Source organism: Symsagittifera roscoffensis, chromosome 5 (genome assembly GCF_963678635.1).
Source record: "Symsagittifera roscoffensis chromosome 5, txSymRosc1.1, whole genome shotgun sequence".
In the NCBI taxonomy this organism is placed as follows: domain Eukaryota; kingdom Metazoa; phylum Xenacoelomorpha; order Acoela; family Convolutidae; genus Symsagittifera; species Symsagittifera roscoffensis.
The window spans coordinates 33,524,430-33,548,328 of NC_087066.1; the positions used below are offsets into that span (position 1 = coordinate 33,524,430).

The following is a 23,899-nucleotide window of genomic DNA, read 5'->3' on the forward strand; positions in this document are numbered from 1 at the left end:
GTTTCAAACAGATCATGAAGCGTTGCGCTGCGGTAGGAGTGAATTGTTGATTTTACTAGAGCTGGTTTGATATATTTGCTCCTTGAAGTCCCGATAACTAGCTTCTGTGAGAACTCAGGGATGAGTCTTGCCTGGAATCGCGGCATCTACTTGAAACACAGACAACTGGGCGAGAAAGGAAGCTCTTTGGGGTGATTTATGAATACTTTCAAATTATGATTTGAAATTGGACAGAGGTGATGGAAAAAAAGGAGTGGTACAACCTGACGTCGTTTTGGGGGTCGATTCACCGGCTAACTCCTTCTTGCGTCTAGTTACGCCAGAAAACTTCACTCGCCTACGGCTGGGACGGCGAGATTTGGTAAGATAAGTCTGCGAGGAAAGCCCAGCGCATTTAATATGAAATTACACAAGAGGTAAATTTGAACAGACACACTATTTAATAATTTATTACAAAAATTAGGCAATTTTTTCACTTCTTGAGTTAATTGCGTTGACAAAATCTTGAAGCTAATCGATGGTCGAGTTAATTGTGTTGACAAAATCTGAAGCTTATCGATGTATGAGTAGGTCCATTTGTCCTCCAAATACTAATAAATCAAACCCTTTAGTGATCGAATGTTCCTCTCCGCAAAAACGGATTTTTTTCACTCTCTGTTGTATATGTTTCGATGCCCTTTACCTCACATAAAATTTTGAAAGACCCCTTGAACTCTGTGCCTTTATCTACTCAGACTTTTTTGGCTGTTTTGTTTTTATCATTTAATTGAATGCTTCCGCAGTTGAGGTAGCATACTTTGATTTCAATGGTTGTACACGTAGATAGCGAGACATGCAATCCACTCCATCCATAAGATATTTAATGTTTTCGTTGCAATGTGCAAGTTTATCAACATACGCCAAATCAATTGGCCATATTTCAACTATGTCATAAACTATCACTTTGAAGCGTGGTATTTTGCCGCGAACTGTTCGATATTTTGTACACTGCCAAACAATGCTGAACCTTTACCTGTAAATTTAGTTTTCAGTACTTTTTCTTCAGCTGGTGTAATCTTGCCATTTTTTGTTTTCGACTGTCTCCTCTGTCGTTGTAGAATCTGAATCGTTATCGGGCGTTTCGTACGATTCGGAGTCTTCTTCTGCTCCTTCTTCTCGTTTGGTTTTTTGCGCTGCCCGTTCTCTTTCACTGTCTGCAACAGTCCTTCTGATTTTGCGTCTTTTACTGTTTTTCGAGCTGGAACTTGTTGACGGTTTCTTGGGAGAAAGGAGGGCTGTAGATTTTGAAGGGGAATTTGGAATACTTGTTCATAACCAACTGTTCATCAACTTTGATTGACCTCAAAATCAGTATAAAAGCAGGGTTGTAAAGTTTTTTTTTTAGTTTGTTGGTGTATATCATCCAAAAAAGCTGATGCTTTAAAACCGGTTGGAACTTTATCAACGTAAATTTCTTCATTACCTTTATTTATTTCGACTCGCGCTGCTTTTTAGATAAATTCAAGAAATTTTTTCGTCCGCTTAAGTTTGTGTTCGTCCATGAGCTGTAATTGTAACAGGATACGTTCAGTGGATAATGCGTCACTAAGCTCAGCATTTATTTCCATCTCGTTTCCTTCATCATCATCTTCAGTGAGAAGGAGAGCTTGATTTTGTGGATTGGTTTCTGCTTTGGTAACTATAGGTGATTCAGGGGTTCGGGGTATGACTGGCGTAGCTGGTGTTGTTGTTGCTGCTGTTCTTGTTGATTCATTCAGGCTCAAACGGTTCAAATATGATAGTTGCGGTTTCTTGTGTTTGATGGAGTTGACAAGCAAAACCTTTGCTGCATGTGGTTGATCTCTGATACACATATGCTTCGGAATTTGAACAAATTCTTCTGCTGCCATTTCTATGCTGTCAAATACTTGAAGCAAAAATAAAGTATGTCTGATTAGATAAAATCCTTGTTTGCTTAGTAAAATAGCTGGTTTTTTTTCAAGACTCGTTTTTAGATTTATTAAAATTTTGTATGCTCTTTCGAATTTAATGCGGTTTGGGATACTGAAAGGCACATTACCGTTGACTACATTGAGCAAGCATTCACAAACAACTGATATTTTTTGAGTATTTGATGTTTTTTTCTAATGAAGCCGCGTAGTTGAATTGGGTTCAACTGTACCATCGCGTTCATTTGTGATGGGTGTCACACCTCTGCCTTATCTAATGGTAATTAGAAAATTGACGGACCAGGAGGTAGTATGTTTGAACAGTATCTGAGACAGTCTGATGTTCGGGATCTAAATATATTAATAGATGTCCGAAGCTGTCCTTTGTAGCCAGTTTATACGACTTTCGTAAAAATTTAGGTGCATTGAGTTGCCTTCCGAGGTGATCAAGATCAAGTTGCTGAATATCACGAGGGAATTTGAATAAAATTACGTGAGATGTGTTCAAATCAATAGTTCGTCACCATCGGCTTTGTTGGAATAACTTATGTTTAACATAAATGACACCTAAGCCCAAGTTCTTCCTGCTGTTGCTAATTTAACGAAATCTTTATCATTTTATATTTCTTCGCATGAGTCATCAAACACTAACAGAATGTTTTCAATGTTTCTCAAACGATCGAATCCATCAAACTTTACAAATTCTTTTTGAATTCTGCGAGCGTTTAACTCGTCCATAACTAAAAAAAATAATCTCTCAAATTTGGGATAAAAAGTTCTTCCTGTCAATAGCTTGAAAATCAACTCTGTTTTTCCGGATCCCGACGGTGCTACAACTGCCATAAACAGTCTTGTCGGCGTATCAATAATTTTATTCATATGCTTGGGTTTGGTAGCACGTACCCAACTAAACCAGACAAAATTGAAAACCAAACTGACGTTTCTTCACAGCTTATTTTCGTCCAAGGAAAATTATAGATACAAAGTAAGTAAAAGATTTTTTTTCATCAGTGTTTGTTTGATCATAATTCAAATCGGTAACTATAGTCGTATCAGGCCCATCAATAGCTAATTCAGACATTCAGCCGTTCAATTTATTTTCTCTATCTGGTTCCCTCTGACTCTCTATCTATAACACTCGTTTCTTGATGAGCAAGAAATGTGTTTTTGTCATAAAATATGTATTATCTATACTTCTGAACAATAAAAAAAATCTTGTATCGAGTACAAATTGTAAAGTCAATAGTTATGTCATTGTCATTGCCATGCATTTCCACAACATAAATGGCTGGCACATATTCAGTTTTTGCATGAAATACAACTTTCTTTACAGAGTTCTCTTTTACTAATTTCTGAACTTCCTCAGGTAGGTCACTGCTGTGAAGATCCATTTGAATTCCGAGTTGACGTTTGGGCACTAACACTAGCCTGGGAAGACATACTCCTCGTTTGTTGGCTAACATTTTGACAATCCTTGTATCGTTGAAAATAGATGAATTGGTCAATCACTGAAAAAAAATTTCTTAAAATAGTCAATTCGTCTCCTGATAGAGTAATTTGTATTTCCGCAGCACAACTTGACCTCGGCAAATATTTGTTCTGTTCTGGTCACAGTTAATTTGATATCACTCTGGTGTCATCCAAGCCAATAATACTAAATTTGGAGATAGGTACGTCTCCGCTTTTGCTAGTCTTTCGTTGTAGCTAACTTTTCAGCTAATCAAAAAAGACCTTGTTTTTTTTTCAGGGCATAAAGATTTCTGGAGTTGTAATGATGTAAATGTCTATTGCAAGATGGATAATTCTTGATATGTAAGTTTTCAATTCTCGGGCAACCCAAGTCATCAAGATTCACAACTTCTGGATCCAAGTACTTTGCAAGAAGTTCAGCCTTCTCTTTCACTCTGGCGTAAAATACAGCGTTAGGATTTCTTAGAACAAAACTTTGAATAATCTGATTGAGGTTTAAATATAAATAATCTCCGCTTTCCCAGTGAATTCCGTGCAAGTAATTTGTTAACAAGTTGTACGCTTTTTGTTCAGCTTTAGGTAGTGAGTTGAAAAGGACTGGAGGTAGAAAAATAAGAGAGTCGCTATAATCAGAAGTCGTAATGACTTATTCTTTAAATATAAAGGAACTTTTTTATAGCGAAATCTTTCCAAATCTATCACGACTGATCGTTCACTCAACATTCTAATAATTGATTGGAGTTCTGGTCTGGTTAGTTTGCTGAATAAACAAAGTAATACCGCTCAAACGACCAATCAGTCTGCTGTTACACTTCCAGGGTAGCATATAGCAGTAAGTGGGACCTGTGTTGTAAACTTCGTCAACAAAACCTGCAGCATCATGTAAAATTGCATGCAGACGTAATATTTTTGAATCTTTTGAATATTTGTCAAAGGAAGAGTCGTCTATGCCAATAAGACCTCCATATGCTCTAAGTTTAATGGCTACGTCATAATTCATAGAAAAGAAAAACAGAACATGCAGTCAGAAAATAATTTCGACGGTCAGAATTCTCCGGATAGGTTTTTTCCACAGTCAAAAAAATCGCATGAATGATTTCCAAGTCAGTTGAGGTAACTACGTTTTTCCAATTTCATTTTTTCTTTTCTTTCCAACACTATTTGAACCTGCTGAATTTCAAAACAGTGGAAGTAAAAGTAACCTGTTAGCTACCAAACTTTCAATTATTTTTAAATCTGCTCTTTTGTTCAATCAGCTTAGTGTCAAAGTCGAACAAGAAGTTAAATAGGTTTTCAGAAGTAGCATTCGACAAACCAATCAATTTTACAAGTTTTTGTTTCCAAAGTTCCAAATCAAACTAAAAATTTCTAGACTGGTTGAAAATAACACGCAGCAAAAAGAAAAATTTCATCTGTCAGTGTTTTCCAAATAAGCGCATTTTAAACTCAGGAAAAATTTAGGGAACGTTTTAAAAGTATCAGCTTCCAAAACAAGTTCTTCCAAAAGCTTTTAAATGACGAACAATTTCATGCGATTTAAATTTTTTGATGCCATCCTACACGGAAAATTTTTTATCCAGTTTGGCGGTTTAGTACTCCTCAATATCCCCATTGACGAGGTACATGTCCGGTTTCAGGCTGGGCCTTATCCCGACGTTCAGGTGGTGAAGGAGCTCTGGATCAAGCCGCGTCAGTGGGCCAAGGGGAAACCTCTTCCCCGGACTATTGTCCCTGGGTCGCCTGAGTGGGAACTACCCGCTGAGCCACTTAGAGACGTAGTCGCCCTCTGTTTCTGGATTGAGACCAGGGCTTCTGATCTGCCGGGGCTAATGGACAGACCAGCAGTTTGACTCTATTCCCACCTGTTCTTATAAAGAAGAGTTTTTTTTTACCACACTTTAGTTTTTTAGTCCCTTTCATTATCATCCCCTTTATTTATTATGATTATGCATCATTCCGCATCATCAAATTTCGGGTAAGTTTATACGTTTTATACCTATTAATCCACAATATAACGCGCGCAGTAAAATTTGAACTATCAAAGTCAAGGGAAAACATGCACAAAACAAAACTTAATTACATTCCCATTTCCATAAAGTGGCTTGAAGATGACTAATTTTAACCCGCCTTAAAACATGTGTGCCCGAATAAGTAGGAGTTTTAACCCCTTTGGGGGTTAAAAGTGGTCATTGCAACGGCACACCGAAAAAAAAGGGGGATTAAAAGTGGTCATTTTCCTAGCCACTTTTACTATACTACTTCGTTACCTTTACACTTTTACGTGGACTTTTCCTAGCCACTTTTACTATACTACTTTCGTTACCTTTACACTTTTACGAAAATTGAGCGTGAAAAAACTTAGACTTGCTCCTAAAAAACCAAATAAAAATCACTTAGACCAATACAACAGTACTCACTACAATCATTACTCTAAATAAAACTAACCATTTTGAAAAATCCTAACTAAACGGTAAATTTTGTATTCCGCTGGGAACTATAACAATTAAAATCCACTACTGAAACTAGGAGCCGCTCGCATGTTTGGCCGCGTTTCCACTTCCTTAATTGGAGAGCGTTTTCTACCTTCCTTTTAAGAAAAGAATTTGAATTGAACTTGAAAAACTCATCAAACCACTGAAAGTAAAATTTCGGACAAAAATAATCAATACAGCCTATATAAGGGTCTTCAGCAAGATCTGTACTAATCAATCGCTCAAAAAATTACTATCTTAGAAAAACTAACAGGGTTTCTTTCACCAAACGCCGACATTCGTCCTCCACTTCCGCCGCCCACACTAGTCAGGTGTGAAGTGGTGTTTTGATTCTGGTAGAAAACGGCGGCGGACTCTCTGTGGTTATCACGTGCCCCCCCAATATTGTGCTGACTGGCATTAAATGGAAATTGCATCTGTGAGTTATTCGTCGTCTTATCGCCACCCGAAGCTCCTCCTCCTGAGTGGTTACTTTGATTTGGATTATTTGCAACAAGCGTCTCCTGCTTCAAATTAGTCATGCCCATTCCTCCTCCATCACCCGAGCAGAAAGAGGAATTTGATGAGTTGTTTTTAGACCCCGTTTGTCCTTTCAGAGATTTAATGTTTAACGTGCCCAGGCACTGAGTAAGGAGGGAGTTAATGAGTAATAACTTAGTGTGATCGCTGCTTCCCATGTTCTGGAACACAGATTTGTTGAGGCTGAGGGATATTTCGATCTGGTCGTCCTCTTCTTCGAACGCCGGAAGAGTCCCCCCCATTTGATTGAACATCTGTCCCAGGCTGAAAGAAGGCGCTAAGTCAGAGCTAGTTGAGGAGTTTATGTTAGTGTTACTGCTACAGTTTAACGCTGTATCCGCCATTTCACATCTAAAAAAAACAGACAAAAAAATATTTAAAATAAGCAAGAAAGTCAGGTTTCGAACCGGGCCGTCTGTTGAAGTACTGCCAGATATGATTAAATTTCAAAACCAGTCATTGATATAAAAAAGTTCAACCTCAAAGATTATCAAAACTGTTAGATTAGGAAGGATCACTGTTTCCCTGTTTAGAATTGGAAGAGGAAACTTGAGCGTCTTCGGTTTGTTTGAAATAGTTTTTTTTGAAATTCTTTGCGTTCTTGTTCTTCTGCTTGTGACCCCTGCAACCGCCGTGGCAGTTCTCACCAACATCACCCGCATCACTCGACTCAGAAGAACTCTCGCCAAATTCACGAGGCCTGTCGTACACACAGCAGCCTTAACAGAAATCTAATTTTTTTCTTATTTCGCACAAGATTTTTCGACATTAATTTTACTTTAAAATTCAGTGTTTTAAACAAAAAATCTGATTTCAAATTTTATACGGGTTTTAATCATACATCCCTATCAGTCGCGAAGAGGATTGTTGTAGCCTTTTCAATCGAGATAGCATAGTGGTAAGTAAGGCGTTCACTTTGATAACGTTGTCTATTCGATCCCATGCCATAGCAAGGATCGTGTGTGCGGACGAGTTCTAACTTGACCTCTAGCTTCATGTCTACCACAGCCTGACCGGTTTCGGCTGCAATAGTGGTACCACGTGAAAATTCTAGACGCATAAAAAAAAACCCTGAGTTGCAAAAAAGCTTCGCTAAACATAACAGTCTGGAATGTGCAGAGAAAATACAAATCGACTATCCTTCGACGGGAATGTTAAGCCCTACTGAAACTCCACTGCGATTCGCAGGAATTACAAAAAAATTCAGACTATATAAAAAATCCCTTGAAGCAGTTTTTTGTGGATGGATTTATAGTGATCCAAAACAGAGACAAAGATCAAAAGCTTTTTAGAATTTTTCGGCTTTTCTCTCGGTTCGATTGCAGAACGACTGGAACCTCATAAATGATTTTCGCAAGCCAGAGTGAGCAATAATTTTTGCGCCACTGCAAGCTCGAAATAATCTGCTTAATTCCGCATAAATTTTGAGATAAATGAAAAAACATCCAACCAGTTTTAATCTAGGGTAGTTTTCTTTGGAAACATAGATGACGGCCTCATAGAAATAAAATTCTTCAGGCTGGGTAAACTTTTTTAAATGAAAAAAGATTAATTTCTCTGGCTTATCTAAGCACTTTTTTCAGACTCGACACATTTACATGTGAACTTTGAGCCAGAGGTGACTCTTGAAGGACCATTAGTGCCTTAGATGTTCTGAGCATCAATGAAAGAGGAGATAGATCACCCAAAATCTTATAAAAGCACTTCGTTTAAAGTTAGAACGTAAAGTTTGAAAAATTTGACTCGCGATTCTTGTAATCGAACCAATAAATGCTGCGACACACAAAAAGCGTAATTGAGAGATTTTTGTACGTTTTTGACAGTGGGCGTAAATGGAGGCCGGGCTTTACCGAAAAGTCTCGCATTAAAACAAATGGCGCATTTAAAACGCTTTTGAAGTGAATTTGAAAATGAACTAGCCAAAAACTTCAAGTACTAAAATCGGGTATACAAGAAATATACATTCTTTTGTGTTCATAATAGTATTTGGACGCTAGCAAAACTGTCAAATCCGAGTCAATCCGTTGGCGTTTTTGCTGTTCTCACAAATGATACGTCAGCTGTAATTGTTTCAACCGTGGTGGCGACAGCAACAGTGGGAGTAACACTTTTCCTCAAAATTTTCTCAGTAACACTATTTAATTTAGTGTCTGCTTTTCTTTTAACAATTTCCGATGAATTTGTCGCAACCCTTTCCGATGAAGTGGTCGTTTTTGGTAACTTTTGTTGGTATAACTAAATCGGATGTCTTTTGTGCAAATACTCTAAATGGGGCCAAGCTATTGTCTTTTATATCAATTTGGTAAATCTTAACTTAAAATTGTTTTACATTAAGTAAACCTAATATTCATCTATACTCAAAATAAATCTCCCATTTCGTGAAATATTTTATGTTCTTTCTCTTTTTATTGAGATGCCGTCACTGAACCAAAATGGAAGTGTTGCATGTCTTGAGTGGGGCAGATATTACGCACGTCAAAATACATCAAAACATCATAAAATGTTTTAAAATTATTGAGGTATGGTTCAGAGGTCAACGGAATCAGTCAGGGTTGGCAAAATGTAAGTTAAAAACAAAAATAACAAACTAACTGTTATTTATCGAAAAAACATGTTATTTTTGTTAAATTGCTAATTAAATTAACATATCAACAAGAGTTGAGTTTCTTGAACAGAAACGCCAACTCTCCGGCATTCTCAACGCGAGTTGAGCACGAAGCTTCCCATACGTCAGGTGAGATTTTTCGCTCTGTAGTTTGTCAAGTGAAACTGCAATTGGTTTGAAAATTTTTTTTTCATCCGTTCGGGATTCGCTACAATCGTTTCGGAACAAGCATGCAGTATAGTTGCGTTGTGTTTTTCTAAGAATTACTAATATTTCTAAGAAATAGCTAACATCACTGTTAGAAATTATAAATAACACTAAGTTAAATTCAATGTTAAATAACAATGTTAAATAACATGCCAACCCTGGAATCAGTGATTTAAAAACAAAACTAAGCCGGTAAAAAATGTGAGCAAGATCGAAGCGCAGCAGTCAAGCATAAGGTTTAATTGATCAACTGAATTGCAATTTGCCTGAATCTATTTCAGTTCTTGTAAAAAATAAACGGATTAAATAAAAGTCATAATCGTAGTAGCTTACGTTCCTCCTCGTTAAAATAAAATCCAACAGTTGAAGAGCTGGATCAAGAACTTGAAAAGCTTATTCGAAGTAAAGTACCGATTGTCCAGGCAGATTTTAATATAAATACTCTCAAGTTCAACAATCTACAACAAACTTATATTGCTACTGTAACATCTAATGGCTTCGATATTCCAAGTAAAAGTGAGACAATAATTAGTGAGTCATCTGAACCTTGCATACATCATATCATAGTTAGAAAAATAGATAGCCCTAATCTTGAAGTGCTTGATTTTCAATGCTTTTCGGATCATTAAATTATCTGTTTAAAAGCCAATCTCAATGGGGAAAGTTTTATAAAGCAATCAAATCGTCATTTGTCTTTTCTGATGAAGAAAAATGAATTGGATGACTTCCTGATTAAGCTGAAACGAAAATTTGAAATTTCAAATATTGCCAACGAAAATGATATTGATACTGCCTCTAAAATTTTTTTAAGGCCTTATTGAATTTATAAAGATGTTTGCCCCTCTGCAAAATCTACATCCAAATAAAAAGTCAAATGCTCCATGGTTTAAATAAAAGTTAAAAATTCTATTCTGCGGAGAAATGAATTGTAAAAAAAACTCGAAAACGTGATACGGAAAATTCGATTAAAGAAAGAAAACTTTAATAGAGAACGACCGAAGAAATTATTAAAGCAACAAAAAGAGACTATGTATCGGAGACTCGAGACATGTTCATAAAACTTTAAATGAAATAACAGGAAGAAAATCCGTATGTTGATGGTAGCAATGTGTCCGATTCTTCCTCAATATCAGACCTTTTCAATGAATTCTTCTTATCAATTGGATCTAATTTAGCTAAGCCTACATCTCAAGCAGAAGCAATCTGATATTGAAAATGCTACTAAATCAATGTACATTCTCAACTGTTCTTTCCAATAGGTCAAGTGTTTATAACAATCTTTTTTTAATTTCCTTAAAACTGGTGTTGAGTTATATGGGTTTAGTAATTGCGCGAAATCAGTGAAAACTGAACAATATGTGTAAAAATAAACATAAAGTGTAGTAAAAAAAAGTGAAAGAAAAAAGTTTTAGAAAAAGTGAAAAAAGTGTTCGAAAAAAGTGATAGAAAAAGAGTGATAGAAAAAAAAGATATATAAATGATATTAAAAAAGTGATATAAGAAAATATAAAGTGTAGTAAAGTGAAAGAAAAAAGTTTTGGAAAAAGTTATAGAAAAAAATGTTAGAAAAAAAAGATAGAGAAGTGTTAGAAAAAGGTGATAGAAAAAGAGTGATAGAATAAAGTGGTAGAAAAAAGTGATATAAAAAACTGACATTAAAAATTTGAAAACGGAAAATTGACATGAGAAAGTGATATCAAAAGTGATAAAGGAAAGCTGATGTAAAACGCAATACAAAAAAGTGATATTGAGAAAGTGATAAAAAATACATATAAAAAAGTGATAGAAAAAAGTGAAAGAAAAATTTGATATAAGAAAGTGATATGAAGAGTGATTGATACTAAAAATTGATGTGAAAAAGTGAGATGAAAAGTGATATGAAAAAGTGATACAAAAACAATAATAAAAAGTGATCGAGAAAAGTGGTGGAAAAAACTGAGAAAAAAAGTGATATGAAAAAATTGATATAAAAAGTGATAAATAAATGATTTTAAAAAAGTGATATAAAAAAGTTATAATAAAATAGATTTAAAAAAGTGATATAAAAGTGATTTAAAAAGTGATATAAAAAATGATGAAAAAATATATCAAAAAGTGATATGAAAAAAAGGATATCAGACGTGATAAAAAAAAACGATATTAAAAAGTGATATCAAAAAATGATTAAAAAAAGATACTAAAATGTGATATTGAAGTGAAATAAAATGATAAAAAATGAGATACAAAGCGAAAAAAATGTATAAAAAAGATATAAAATGATATGAAGTGTAGTAAAAAAAGTGATTAAAAAAGTTAGAAAAAAGTGATAGAAAAAAGTTATAAAAATCTTTGCATGAGCTCAGTTCACTATTTTTGCATGTAACTAAGTAGCCTCAGATAGTAACGACTTTGTCGAACCGATGTTAATGGACCACACATTGAACTGGCTTTGGTAGAGACGGTTAAAAAGCATGTGAAGCTGTGTTTAGACGCTAGCCAGTCGTTTTAGGATCTAGCTTTATTTTCCGTCGGTATGTACTTCCGGGCGAATGTTACAAAAGAAAGTGAGGGAAGAAAAGATATCCATTTTATCAGGTCTTCACTTTAAATAACAACTAGCGAGTAACGCACCACCGGTGCTTCGAACTTTTGACAACTCAGGAAAAACCGCATATAGTGGAAACCAAATCTGCAGGCTTTTAGTGTACTCTGACTGCACCCAATTACATGGTAAGGAAAAAAATTCGTTAGGTTTTCTGAAACTTATCGGAAAAATCACAAAAAAATCGCATCTCCAAAACTACAAGAACTTGAGCAGTCATATTTGTAGGCAAGATTCGCAACCCCTTAGAGTACCCTGAAATTACACACCTACAGGATAAGGCATTTCAAATTTTGAAAACAAAATAATTTAAGTTTTCTGAGTTTTTTTTGAAAAATCGCAAAAAACCTCATATCTCGAAAACAGGGATTTGAGCAGTCAAAATTGAAGACAAGACTCGCAACTCCTGAGAGTACCCTATCAGCACCCAACTACAAGGTAAAGATTTACAAACTATAATAATTTAGGTTTTTTGAAAACTTTTTGAAACAAAATCACAAAAACATCATATCTCGAAAACTACAAAAATTTGAGAAGTCATAACTGGAGGCAAGGTTTGCAACCCCTGAGAGTACTCTGATAACTCTCAACTACAGGGTTTGGAAATTCAAATTTTGAAGAAAAAAAATTCGTAAAGTTTTTTGAAATTTTTTTGGAAAATCACAATACATCATATCTCGAAAACTACAAGGACTTGAGCAGTCATATTTGGAGGCAAGGTTCGGAACTTATGAGAGTACCCTGACAGCACCCGACTAAAGGGTAAGGCATTTCAAATTTTGAAATCAAAAACTATTTCCAGTTTTTTGAAAATTTTAGTTCTAATTTAGAAACAAAAAGATATTAAAAAAAAAAACAGAAAAAAGATCAAGAAGGATTGAAAAAGAAATCGAAAAAAGGATTGAAGAAATTTAAGAAAAAAGAGATTCGAAAACATGTATAAAAAAAAGAAAGAAAGATCAAAAAGAAGCATAGAAAAAAATTGAAAAATAAGGAACGAAAAAAAAGATAGAAAAAAAGAGAAAAAGGATCGAAAAAGAAGGAACGGAAAGATTGAAAAAAAAAAGATTGAGAAAAAGATCGATAACGAAGGATCAAAAAGACAAAAAAAAATAGAAACGCAGATAAAGATAGAGAAAGAACTGGAGACAAACGTTTGACAGAAGTAATATTTTGAACTGAATCGTCGAAACCAAATTGGAAGTAAAAAATTAGGAGACGGGTTGACAGACAATCAAATTAAATGAAAAAGCAGGCATACAGACAGACAGACTTAATTTTGCCTCGAAAAAAATGACTGAAAAATTATTGACCTTGAGGAAAACTAATTGAAAATTTTCTTAAGCATTGCAATATATGATATAGCTTAAACATGAAAAAATTCTTTCGTTAAACATGCAAAATTATTATGCTTAAACATGGGAGATAGCTGTCACTCGCATTCAAATATAGTATAGATAGATAGATAGATAGATTTATTTCAGCAATCTGCGTATTACTTCAACAGGTTACGCAACGCTATTGCTGGCGCGATACTGGTGCAAGTCAAACTGATTGTCTGTCATCTCATTTTCTGTTTCATCAATTTTTAAAAAACGCGCAGTTGTTTGATTTTGATGATTTATACCGATTTCTTGATATTAAGTTTTTTTTAATAGAAAAAACTATTTTTCTAGAATTTATGTTCAGCGCGATGCTTCGAGATCTCCAGTTAACTGGAAATTTCTTAGAACAGATATAACTCCGTGAAACTGCGCCATGATAGTATTTTAAAAGTCAATTTTGAACAGTTGAAAGACGCACATTTGGAGCTCTTTTTGCCTAAATTCTCATTGTCGCCCATCGTGGCGTCATCACACTATTATCTTAGAAAAACAAACAGGGTTTTTTTCCCCAAACGCCGACATTCGTCCTCCACTTCCGCCGCCCACACTCGTCAGGTGTGAAGTGGTGTTTTGATTCTGGTAGAAAACGGCGGCGGACTCTCTGTGGTTATCACGTGCCCCCCCCCCCAATATTGTGCTGACTGGCATTAAATGGAAATTGCATCTGTGAGTTATCCGTCGCCTTATCGCCACCCGAAGCTCCTCCTCCTGAGTGGTTACTTTGATTTGGATTATTTGCAACAAGCGTCTCCTGCTTCAAATTAGTCAGGCCCATTCCTCCTCCATCACCCGAGCAGAAAGAGGAATTTGATGAGTTGTTTTTAGACCCCGTTTGTCCTTTCAGAGATTTAATGTTTAACGTGCCCAGGCACTGAGTGAGGAGGGAGTTAATGAGTAAGAACTTAGTGTGATCGCTGCTTCCCATGTTCTGGAACACAGATTTGTTAAGGCTGAGGGATATTTCGATCTGTTCGTCCTCTTCTTCGAACGCCGGAAGAGTCCCCCCCCATTTGATTGAGCATCTGTCCCAGGATGAAAGAAGGCGCTAAGTCAGAGCTAGTTGAGGAGTTTATGTTAGTGTTACTGCTACAGTTTAACGCTGTATCCGCCATTTCACATCTAAAAAAAAGACAAAAAAAATATTTAAAATAAGCAAGAAAGTCAGGTTTTGAACCGGGCCGTCTGTTGAAGTACTACTAGTTAAAATTAAATTTCAAAACCAGTCATTGATATAAAAAAATTTCAACCTCAAAGATTATCAAAACTGTTAGATTAGGAAGGATCACTGTTTCCCTGTTTACAATTGGAAGACGAAACTTGAGCGTCTTTGGTTTGTTTGAAATAGTTTTTATTAAAATTCTTTGCGTTCTTGTTCTTCTGCTTGTGACCCCTGCAACCGCCGTGGCAGTTCTCACCAACATCACCCGCATCACTCGACTCAGAAGAACTCTCGCCAAATTCATGAGGCCTGTCGTACACACAGCAATCTAAACAGAAATCTAATTTTTTCTTATTTCGCACAAGATTTTTCGACATTAATTTTACTTTAAAATTCAGTGTTTTAAACAGAAAATCTGATTTCAAATCTTATACAGCTTTTAACGATACATCCCTATCAGTCGCGAAGGGGATTGTTGTAGCCTTTTCAATCGAGATAGCATAGTGGTAAGTAAGGCGTTCACTTTGATGCCGTTGTGTATTCGATCCCATGCCATAGCAAGGATCGTGTGTGCGGACGAGTTCTAACTTGACCTCTAGCTTCATGTCTACCACAGCCTGACCGGTTTCGGCTGCAATAGTGGTACCACGTGAAAATTCTAGACGCATAAAAAACAACCTTGACTTGCAAAAAGCTTCGCTAAACATAACATTCTGGAATGTGCAGAGATAATACAAATCGACTATCCTTCAAAGGGAATGTTAAGCCCTACTGAAACTCCACTGCGATTCACAGGAATTACAAAAAAATTCAGACTATATAAAAAATCCCGTGACGCAGTTTTTTGTGGATGGATTTATATTGATCCAAAACAGAGACAAAGATCAAAAGCTTTTTAGAATTTTTCGGCTTTTCTCTCGGTTCGATTGCAGCACGACTGGAACCTCATAAATGATTTTCGCAAGCCAGAGCGAGCAATAATTTTTGCGCCACTGCAAGCTCGAAATAATCTGCTTAATTCCGCATAAATTTTGAGATAAATGAAAAAACATCCAACCAGTTTAATCTAGGGTAGTTTTCTTTGGAAATATAGATGACGGCCTCATAGAAATAAAATTCTTCAGGCTGGGTAAACTTTTTTAAATGAAAAAGAATTAATTTCTCTGGCTTATCTAAGCACTTTTTTCAGACTCGACACATTTACATGTGAACTTTGAGCCAGAGGTGACTCTTGAAGGACCATTAGTGCCTTAGATGTTCTGAGCATCAATGAAAGAGGAGATAGATCACCCAAAATCTTAAAAAAGCACTTCATTTAAAGTTAGAACGTAAAGTTTGAAAAATTTGACTCGCGATTCTTGTAATCGAACCAATAAATGCTGCGACACACAAAAAGCGTAATTAAGAGATTTTTGTACGTTTTTGACAGTGGGCAAAAATGGAGGCCGGGCTTTACCGAAACGTTTCGCATTAAAACAAATGGCGCATTTAAAACGCTTTTGAAGTGAATTTGAACATAAACTAGCCAAAAACTTCAAGTACTAAAATCGGGTATACAAGAAATATACATTCTTTTGTGTTCATAATAGTATTTGGACGCTAGCAAAACTGTCAAATCCGAGTCAATCCGTTGGCGTTTTTGCTGTTCTCACAAATGATACGTCAGCTGTAATTGTTTCAACTGTGGTGGCGACAGCAATAGTGGGAGTAACACTTTTTCTCAAATTTTTCTCAGCAACACTATTTAGTTTAGTGTCTGCTTTTCTTTTAACAATTTCCGATAAATTTTTGGTAACTTTTGTTGGTATAACTAAATCGGATGTCTTTTGTGCAAATACTCTAAATGGGGCCAAGCTATTGTCTTTTATATCAATTTGGTAAATCTTAACTTAAAATTGTTTTACATTGAGTACTACTATTCATCAAATCTCCCATTTCGTGAAATATTTTAAGTTCTTTCTCTTTTTATTGAGATGCCGTCACTGAACCAAAACGGAAGTGTTGCATGTCTATTACGCACGTCAAAATACATCAAAACATCATAAAATGTTTCAAAATTATTGAGGTAAGGTTCAGAGGTCAACGGAATCAGTGATTTAGAAACAAAACTAAGCCGGTAAAAAATGTGAGCAAGATCGAAGCGCAGCAGTCAAGCATAAGGTTTAATTGATCAACTGAATTGCAATTTGCCTGAATCTATTTCAGTCCTTGTAAGCAGGGAGTTAATGAGTAATAACTTAGTGTGATCGCTGCTTCCCATGTTCTGGAACACAGATTTGTTGAGGCTGAGGGATATTTCGATCTGGTCGTCCTCTTCTTCGAACGCCGGAAGAGTCCCCCCCCCATTTGATTGAACATCTGTCCCAGGCTGAAAGAAGGCGCTAAGTCAGAGCTAGTTGAGGAGTTTATGTTAGTGTTACTGCTACAGTTTAACGCTGTATCCGCCATTTCACATCTAAAAAAAAACAGACAAAAAAATACTTTAAATAAGCAAGAAAGTCAGTTTTCGAACCGGGCCGTCTGTTGAAGTACTACCAGATATAATCAAATTTCAAAACCAGTCATTGATATGAAAAAGTTCAACCTTAAAGATTATCAAAACTGTTAGATTAGGAAGGATCACTGTTTCCCTGTTTAGAATTGGAAGAGGAAACTTTAGCCTCTTTGGTTTGTTTGAAATAGTTTTTGATTGAAACTCTTTGCGTTCTTGTTCTTCTGCTTGTGACCCCTGCAACCGCCGTGGCAGTTCTCACCAACATCACCCGCATCACTCGACTCAGAAGAACTTTCGCCAAATTCACGAGGCCTGTCGTACACACAGCAGCCTAAACAGAAATCTAATTTTTTTCTTATTTCGCACAAGATTTTTCGACATTAATTTTACTTTAAAATTCAGTGTTTTAAACAAAAACTCTGATTTCAAATTTTATACGGGTTTTAATCATACATCCCTATCAGTCGCGAAGCGGATTGTTGTAGCCTTTTCAATCGAGATAGCATAGTGGTAAGTAAGGCGTTCACTTTGATAACGTTGTCTATTCGATCCCATGCCATTGCATGGATCGTGTGTGCGGACGAGTTCTAACTTGATCTCTAGCTTCATGTCTACCACAGCCTGACCGGTTTCGGCTGCAATAGTGGTACCACGTGAAAATTCTAGACGCATAAAAATCAACCCTGAGTTTCAAAAAAGCTTCGCTAAACATAACAGTCTGGAATGTGCAGAGATAATACAAATCGACTATCCTTCGACGGGAATGTTAAGCCCTACTGAAACTCCACTGCGATTCGCAGGAATTACAAAAAAATTCAGACTATATGAAAAATCCCGTGACTCAGTTTTTTGCGGATGGATTTCTATTGATCCAAAACAGACAAAGATCAAAAGCTTTTTAGAATTTTTCGGCTTTTCTCTCGGTTCGATTGCAGAACGACTGGAACCTCAAATGATTTTCGCAAGCCAGAGTGAGCAATAATTTTTGCGCCACTGCAAGCTCGAAATAATCTGCTTAATTCCGCATAAATTTTGAGATAAACGAAAAAACATCCAACCAGTTTTAATCTAGGGTAGTTTTCTTTGGAAACATAGATGACGGCCTCAAAGAAATAAAATTCTTCAGGCTGGGTAAACTTTTTTAAATGAAAAAAGATTAATTTCTCTGGCTTATCTAAGCACTTTTTTCAGACTCGACACATTTACATAGGAACTTTGAGCCAGAGGTGAGTCTTGAAGGACCATTAGTGCCTTAGATGTTCTGAGCATCAATGAAAGAGGAGATAGATCACCCAAAATCTTAAAAAAGCACTTCATTTAAAGTTAGAACGTAAAGTTTGAAAAATTTGACTCGCGATTCTTGTAATCGAACCAATAAATGCTGCGACACACAAAAAGCGTAATTAAGAGATTTTTGTACGTTTTTGACAGTGGGCAAAAATGGAGGCCGGGCTTTACCGAAACGTTTCGCATTAAAACAAATGGCGCATTTAAAACGCTTTTGAAGTGAATTTGAACATAAACTAGCCAAAAACTTCAAGTACTAAAATCGGGTATCCAAGAAATATACATTCTTTTGTGTTCATAATAGTATTTGGACGCTAGCAAAACTGTCAAATCCGAGTCAATCCGTTGGCGTTTTTGCTGTTCTCACAAATGATACGTCAGCTGTAATTGTTTCAACTGTGGTGGCGACAGCAATAGTGGGAGTAACACTTTTTCTCAAATTTTTCTCAGCAACACTATTTAGTTTAGTGTCTGCTTTTCTTTTAACAATTTCCGATAAATTTTTGGTAACTTTTGTTGGTATAACTAAATCGGATGTCTTTTCTGCAAATACTCTAAATGGGGCCAAGCTATTGTCTTTTATATCAATTTGGTAAATCTTAACTTAAAATTGTTTTACATTAAGTAAACCTACTATTCATCTATACTCAAAATAAATCTCCCATTTCGTGAAATATTTTAAGTTCATTCTCTTTTTATTGAGATGCCGTCACTGAACCAAAACGGAAGTGTTGCATGTCTTGAGTGGGGCAGATATTACGCACGTCAAAATGCATCAAAACATCATAAAATGTTTCAAAATTATTGAGGTAAGATTCAGAGGTCAACGGAATCAGTGATTTAAAACTAAAACTAAGCCGCTAAAAAATGTGAGCAAGATCGAAGCGCAGCAGTCAAGCATAAGGTTTAATTGATCAACTGAATTGCAATTTGCCTGAATCTATTTCAGTCCTTGTAAAAAATAAACGGATTAAATAAAAGTCATAATCATAGTAGCTTACGTTCCTCTTCGTTAAAATAAAATCCAACAGTTGAAGAGTTGGATCAAGAACTTGAAAAGCTTACTCGAAGTAAAGTACCGATTGTCCAGGCAGATTTTAATATACATACTCTCAAGTTCAACAATCTACAACAAACTTATATTGCTACTGTAACATCTAATGGCTTCGATATTCCAAGTAAAAGTGAGACAATAATTAGTGAGAAATCTGAACCTTGCATACATCATATCATAGTTAGAAATATAGATAGCTCTAATCTTGAAGTGCTTGATTTTGAATGCTTTTCGGATCATTAAATTATCTGTTTAAAAGCCAATCTCAATGGGGAAAGTTTTATAAAGCAATCAAATCGTCATTTGTCTTTTCTGATGAGGAAAAATGAATTGGATGACTTCCTGATCAAGCTGAAACAAAAACTTGAAATTTCAAATATTGCCAACGAAAATGATATTGATACTGCCTATAATAATTTTATTGAAGGCCTTATTGAATTTATAAAGATGTTTGCCCCTCTGCAAAATCTACATCCAAATAAAATCTACATCCAAATAAAAAGTCAAATGCTCCGTGGTTTAAATAAAAGTTAAAAATTCCATTCTGCGGAGAATTGAATTGTAAAAAAACTCGAAAACGTGATATGGAAAATTCGAGTAAAGAAAGAAATTATAAAAGCAACAAAAAGAGACTATGTATCGTAGACTCGAGACATGTTCATAAAACTTTAAATGAATTAACAGGAAGAAAATCCGTTTGTTGATGGTAGCAATGTGTCCGATTCTTCCTCAATATCAGACCTTTTCAATGAATTCTTCTTATCAATTGGATCTAATTTAGCTAAGCCTACATCTCAAGCAGAACCAATCTTTGATATTGAAAATGCTACTAAATCAATGTACATTCTCAACTGTTCTTTCCAAGAGGTCAAGTGTTTATAACAATCTTTTTTTAAATTCCTTAAAACTGGTGTTGAGTTATATGGGTTTAGTAATTGCGCGAAATCAGTGAAAACTGAACAATATGTGTAAAAATAAACAGTGTATTAAAAAAAGTGCAAGAAAAAAGTTTTAGAAAAAGTGATAGAAAAAAGTGATTGAAAAAGAGTGATAAAAAAAAGTGGTAGAGAAAAAAAAAGATATAAAAAAGTGATATGGAAAAAATGATATAAAAAGTGATAAATAAATGATATTAAAAAAGTGATATAAAAAAATATTAAGTGTAGTAAAGTGAAAGAAAAAAGTTTTGGAAAAAGTGATAGAAAAAAAGTTAGAAAAAAGTGATAGAAAAGTGTTAGAAAAAGAGTGATAGAAAAAATGATATAAAAAAAAGTGATATGAGAAAATTGATATAAAAAGTGATAAATGAATGATATTTAAAAAGTGATATAAAAAACTGACATTAAAAAATTGAAAACGGAAAACTGACATAAGAAAGGAAAGTGATATCAAAAGTGATATCGGAAAACTGATGTAAAACGCAATATAAAAAAGTGATATTAAAAAAGTGATAAAAAATACATATAAAAAAGTGATAGAAAAAAATGAAAGAAAAATTTGATATAAGAAAGTTATATGAAAAGTGATACTAAAAATCGATGTAAAAAAGTGAGATGAAAAGTGATATGAAAAAGTGATACAAAAACGTTAATAAAAAGTGATAGAGAAAAGTGGTAGAAAAAACTGAGAAAAAAATGATATCAAAAAAGTGATATGAAAAAATTGATATAAAAAGTGATAAATAAATGATTTTAAAAAAGTGATATAAAAAAGTTAGATTAAAATAGATTTAAAAAAGTGATAGAAACGTGATATAAGTGATATAAAAAATGATGAAAAAATATATCAAAGAGTGAAATGAAAAAAATGATATGAGACGTGATAAAAAAACGATATTAAAAAAGTGATATCAAAAAATGATTAAAAAAGATACTAAAATGTGATATTAAAGAGACATAAAAATGATAAAAAATGAGATACAAAGGGAAAAAATGTATAAAAAGATATAAAAAGGGATATGAAGTGTATTAAAAAAGTGATTAAAAAAGTTAGAAAAAAAGTGATAGAAAAAAGATAAAAAAAACTTTGCATGAGCTCAGCTCACTATTTTTGCATGTAACTAAGTTAATTTGCGCGATCTGGCCGATAGCCTCAGATAGTAACAACTTTGTCGAACCAATTCTAATGGACCACACATTGAACTGGCTTTGGTAGAGACGGTTAAAAAGCATGTGAAGCTGTGTTTAGACGCTAGCCAGTCGTTTTAGGATCTAGCTTTATTTTCCGTCGGTATGTACTTCCGGGCGAATGTTACAAAAGAAAGTGAGGGAAGAAAAGATATCCATTTTATCAGGTCTTCAGTTTAAATAACAACTAGCGGGTAACGCACCACCGGTGCTTCGAACTTTTGACAACTCAGGAAAAACCGCATATAGTGGAAACCAAATCTGCAGGCTTTTAGTGTACTCTGACAGCACCCAATTACATGGTAAGGAAAAAAATTCGTAAGTTTTCTGAAATTTATCGGAAAAATCACAAAAAAAATCGCATCTCCAAAACTACAAGAACTTGAGCAGTCATATTTGTAGGCAAGATTCGCAACCCCTGAGAGTACCCTGAAATCACACACCTACAGGATAAGGCATTTCAAATTTTGAAAACAAAATAATTTAAGTTTTCTGAAATTTTTTGAAAAATCGCAAAAAACGTCAAATCTCGAAAACAGGGATTTTAGCAGTCAAAATTGAAGACAAGACTCGCAACTCCTGAGAGTACCCTATCAGCACCCAACTACAGTGTAAAGATTTACAAACTTGAAAAAATAATAATTTAGGTTTTTTGAAAACTTTTTGAAAAAAATCACAAAAACGTCATATATTGAAAACTACAAAAATTTGAGAAGTCATAACTGGAGGCAAGGTTTGCAACCCCGGAGAGTACTCTGATAACTCTCAACTTCAGGGTTAGCAATTTCAAATTTTGAAGAAAAAAAAATCGTTAAGTTTTCTGAAAATTTTTTGGAAAATCACAATACATCATATCTCGAAAACTACAAGGACTTGAGCAGTCATATTTGGAGGCAAGGTTCGGAACTTATGAGAGTACCCTGACAGCACCCGACTAAAGGGTAAGGCATTTCAAATTTTGAAAACAAAAACTATTTTCAGTTTTTTGAAAATTTTAGTTTTAATTTAGAAACAAAAAGATATTAAAAAAAAAACAGAAAAAAGATCGAGAAGAAGGATTGAAAAATAAATCGAAAAAGGATTGAAGAAATTGAAGAAAAAAGAAAAAAGAGATTCGAAAACATATAAAAAAAACAGAAAGAAAGATCAAAAAGAAGGATAGAAAAAATTGAAAAATAAGGAACGAAAAAAAAAGATAGAAAAAAAAGAGAAAAAGGATCGAAAAAGAAGGAACGGAAAGATTGAAAAAAAAGATTGAGAAAAAGATCGATAACGAAGGATCAAAAAGACAAAAAAAAAATAGAAAATTAGATAAAGATAGAGCAAGAACTGGAGACAAACGTTTGACAGAAGTAATATTTTGAACTGAATCGTCGAAACCAAATTGGAAGTAAAAAATTAGGAGACGGGTTGACAGATATAATCAATTTAAATGAAAAAGCAGGCATACAGACAGACAGACTTAATTTGGCCTCGAAAAAAAATGACTGAAAAATTATTGACCTTGAGGAAAACTAATTGAAAATTTTCTTAAGCATTGCAATATATGATATAGCTTAAACATGAAAAAATTCTTTCGTTAAACATGCAAAATTATTATGCTTAAACATGGGAATAGCTGTCACTCGCATTCAAATATAGTATAGATAGATAGATAGATTTATTTCAGCAATCTGCGTATTACTTCAACAGGTTACGCTACGCTATTGCTGGCGCGATACTGGTGCAAGTCAAACTGATTGTCTGTCATCTCATTTTCTGTTTCATCAATTTTTAAAAAACGCGCAGTTGTTTGATTTTGATGATTTATACCGATTTCTTGATATTAAGTTTTTTTTTAATAGAAAAAACTATTTTTCTAAAATTTATGTTCAGCGCGATGCTTCGAGATCTCCAGATAACTGGAAATTTTTTAGAACAGATATAATTCCGTGAAACTGCGCCATGATAGTATTTTAAAAGTCAATTTGAACAGTTGAAAGACGCACATTTGGAGCTCTTTTTGCCTAAATTCTCATTGTCGCCCATCGTGGTGTCATCAAACGCCACACCTCTCTGTCTGTGCTCGCGTCTCTTCTCCCCTTCTGTCTCTTTTCCATCCAGGGCTTCCATGGAGTCACTGGGCAGGCTGAGCTGCACCCGGGATGCCACAGACGAGGCGGCCGGATGACTGTTGACTGTCGTCGTGGAGCTGCATGTTCGTCGAGCAGGCGTTGTAGTCATTTCGTATAGGGCACTGAGGAATGACGGTTTCTGGCTAAAACTATATACAAAATGGAACACAATAATGAGTTTCTCTATAAGTGTTTCTAAAGCAGCTACATGTCAGTCTGAAACAATAAGTAGGCGCATAAAGAGTCCTGTAACATTCGCCCGGAAGTACATATCGACGGAAAATAAAGCTAGGTTCTAAAACGACTGGCTAGCGTCTAAACACAGGTCTACATGCTCTTCACCGTCTCTGCCAAAGCCAGTTCTTTCGGTGGACTTTCGAACATCGGGTCGACGAAAAACGTTACTGTTTCCGGCTTCGATGAGAACGCTCTAATAACTTAATTACATGCAGAAAGAGTGAGCTCATGGCTGGGCCTT

The 23,899-nt window shown here is 35.0% G+C and overlaps 2 protein-coding genes and 1 long non-coding RNA gene across 3 annotated transcripts in view; all 3 read right to left on the minus strand.

The window, feature by feature from the left end:
• Positions 1–6,757, minus strand: part of LOC134845924 (hypermethylated in cancer 2 protein-like) — a 49,611-nt gene extending 42,854 nt beyond the window's left edge. Inside the window, exon 1 of the mRNA XM_063863054.1 lies at positions 6,142–6,757. Coding sequence (XP_063719124.1) covers positions 6,142–6,753 — 612 coding nt within the window. The 5' untranslated portion in view covers positions 6,754–6,757. The remainder of the gene's footprint in view (positions 1–6,141) is intronic.
• Positions 6,758–6,868: 111 nt separating this feature from the next.
• On the minus strand, positions 6,869–13,661 carry LOC134845760 (uncharacterized). The gene is made up of 2 exons (XR_010162761.1): positions 13,606–13,661; positions 6,869–7,128 (listed from the first exon to the last, which is right to left on the minus strand). It is a non-coding gene; the product is annotated as an uncharacterized LOC134845760 (long non-coding RNA).
• Positions 13,662–16,910: 3,249 nt separating this feature from the next.
• Positions 16,911–23,633, minus strand: LOC134845758 (E3 ubiquitin-protein ligase PPP1R11-like). The gene is made up of 2 exons (XM_063862822.1): positions 23,296–23,633; positions 16,911–17,171 (listed from the first exon to the last, which is right to left on the minus strand). The coding sequence occupies exons 1-2, from the start codon at positions 23,528–23,530 to the stop codon at positions 17,002–17,004; spliced, it is 405 nt and encodes a 134-aa protein (XP_063718892.1). The 5' UTR covers positions 23,531–23,633; the 3' UTR covers positions 16,911–17,001.
• Between the last annotated feature and the right edge of the window lie 266 nt (positions 23,634–23,899).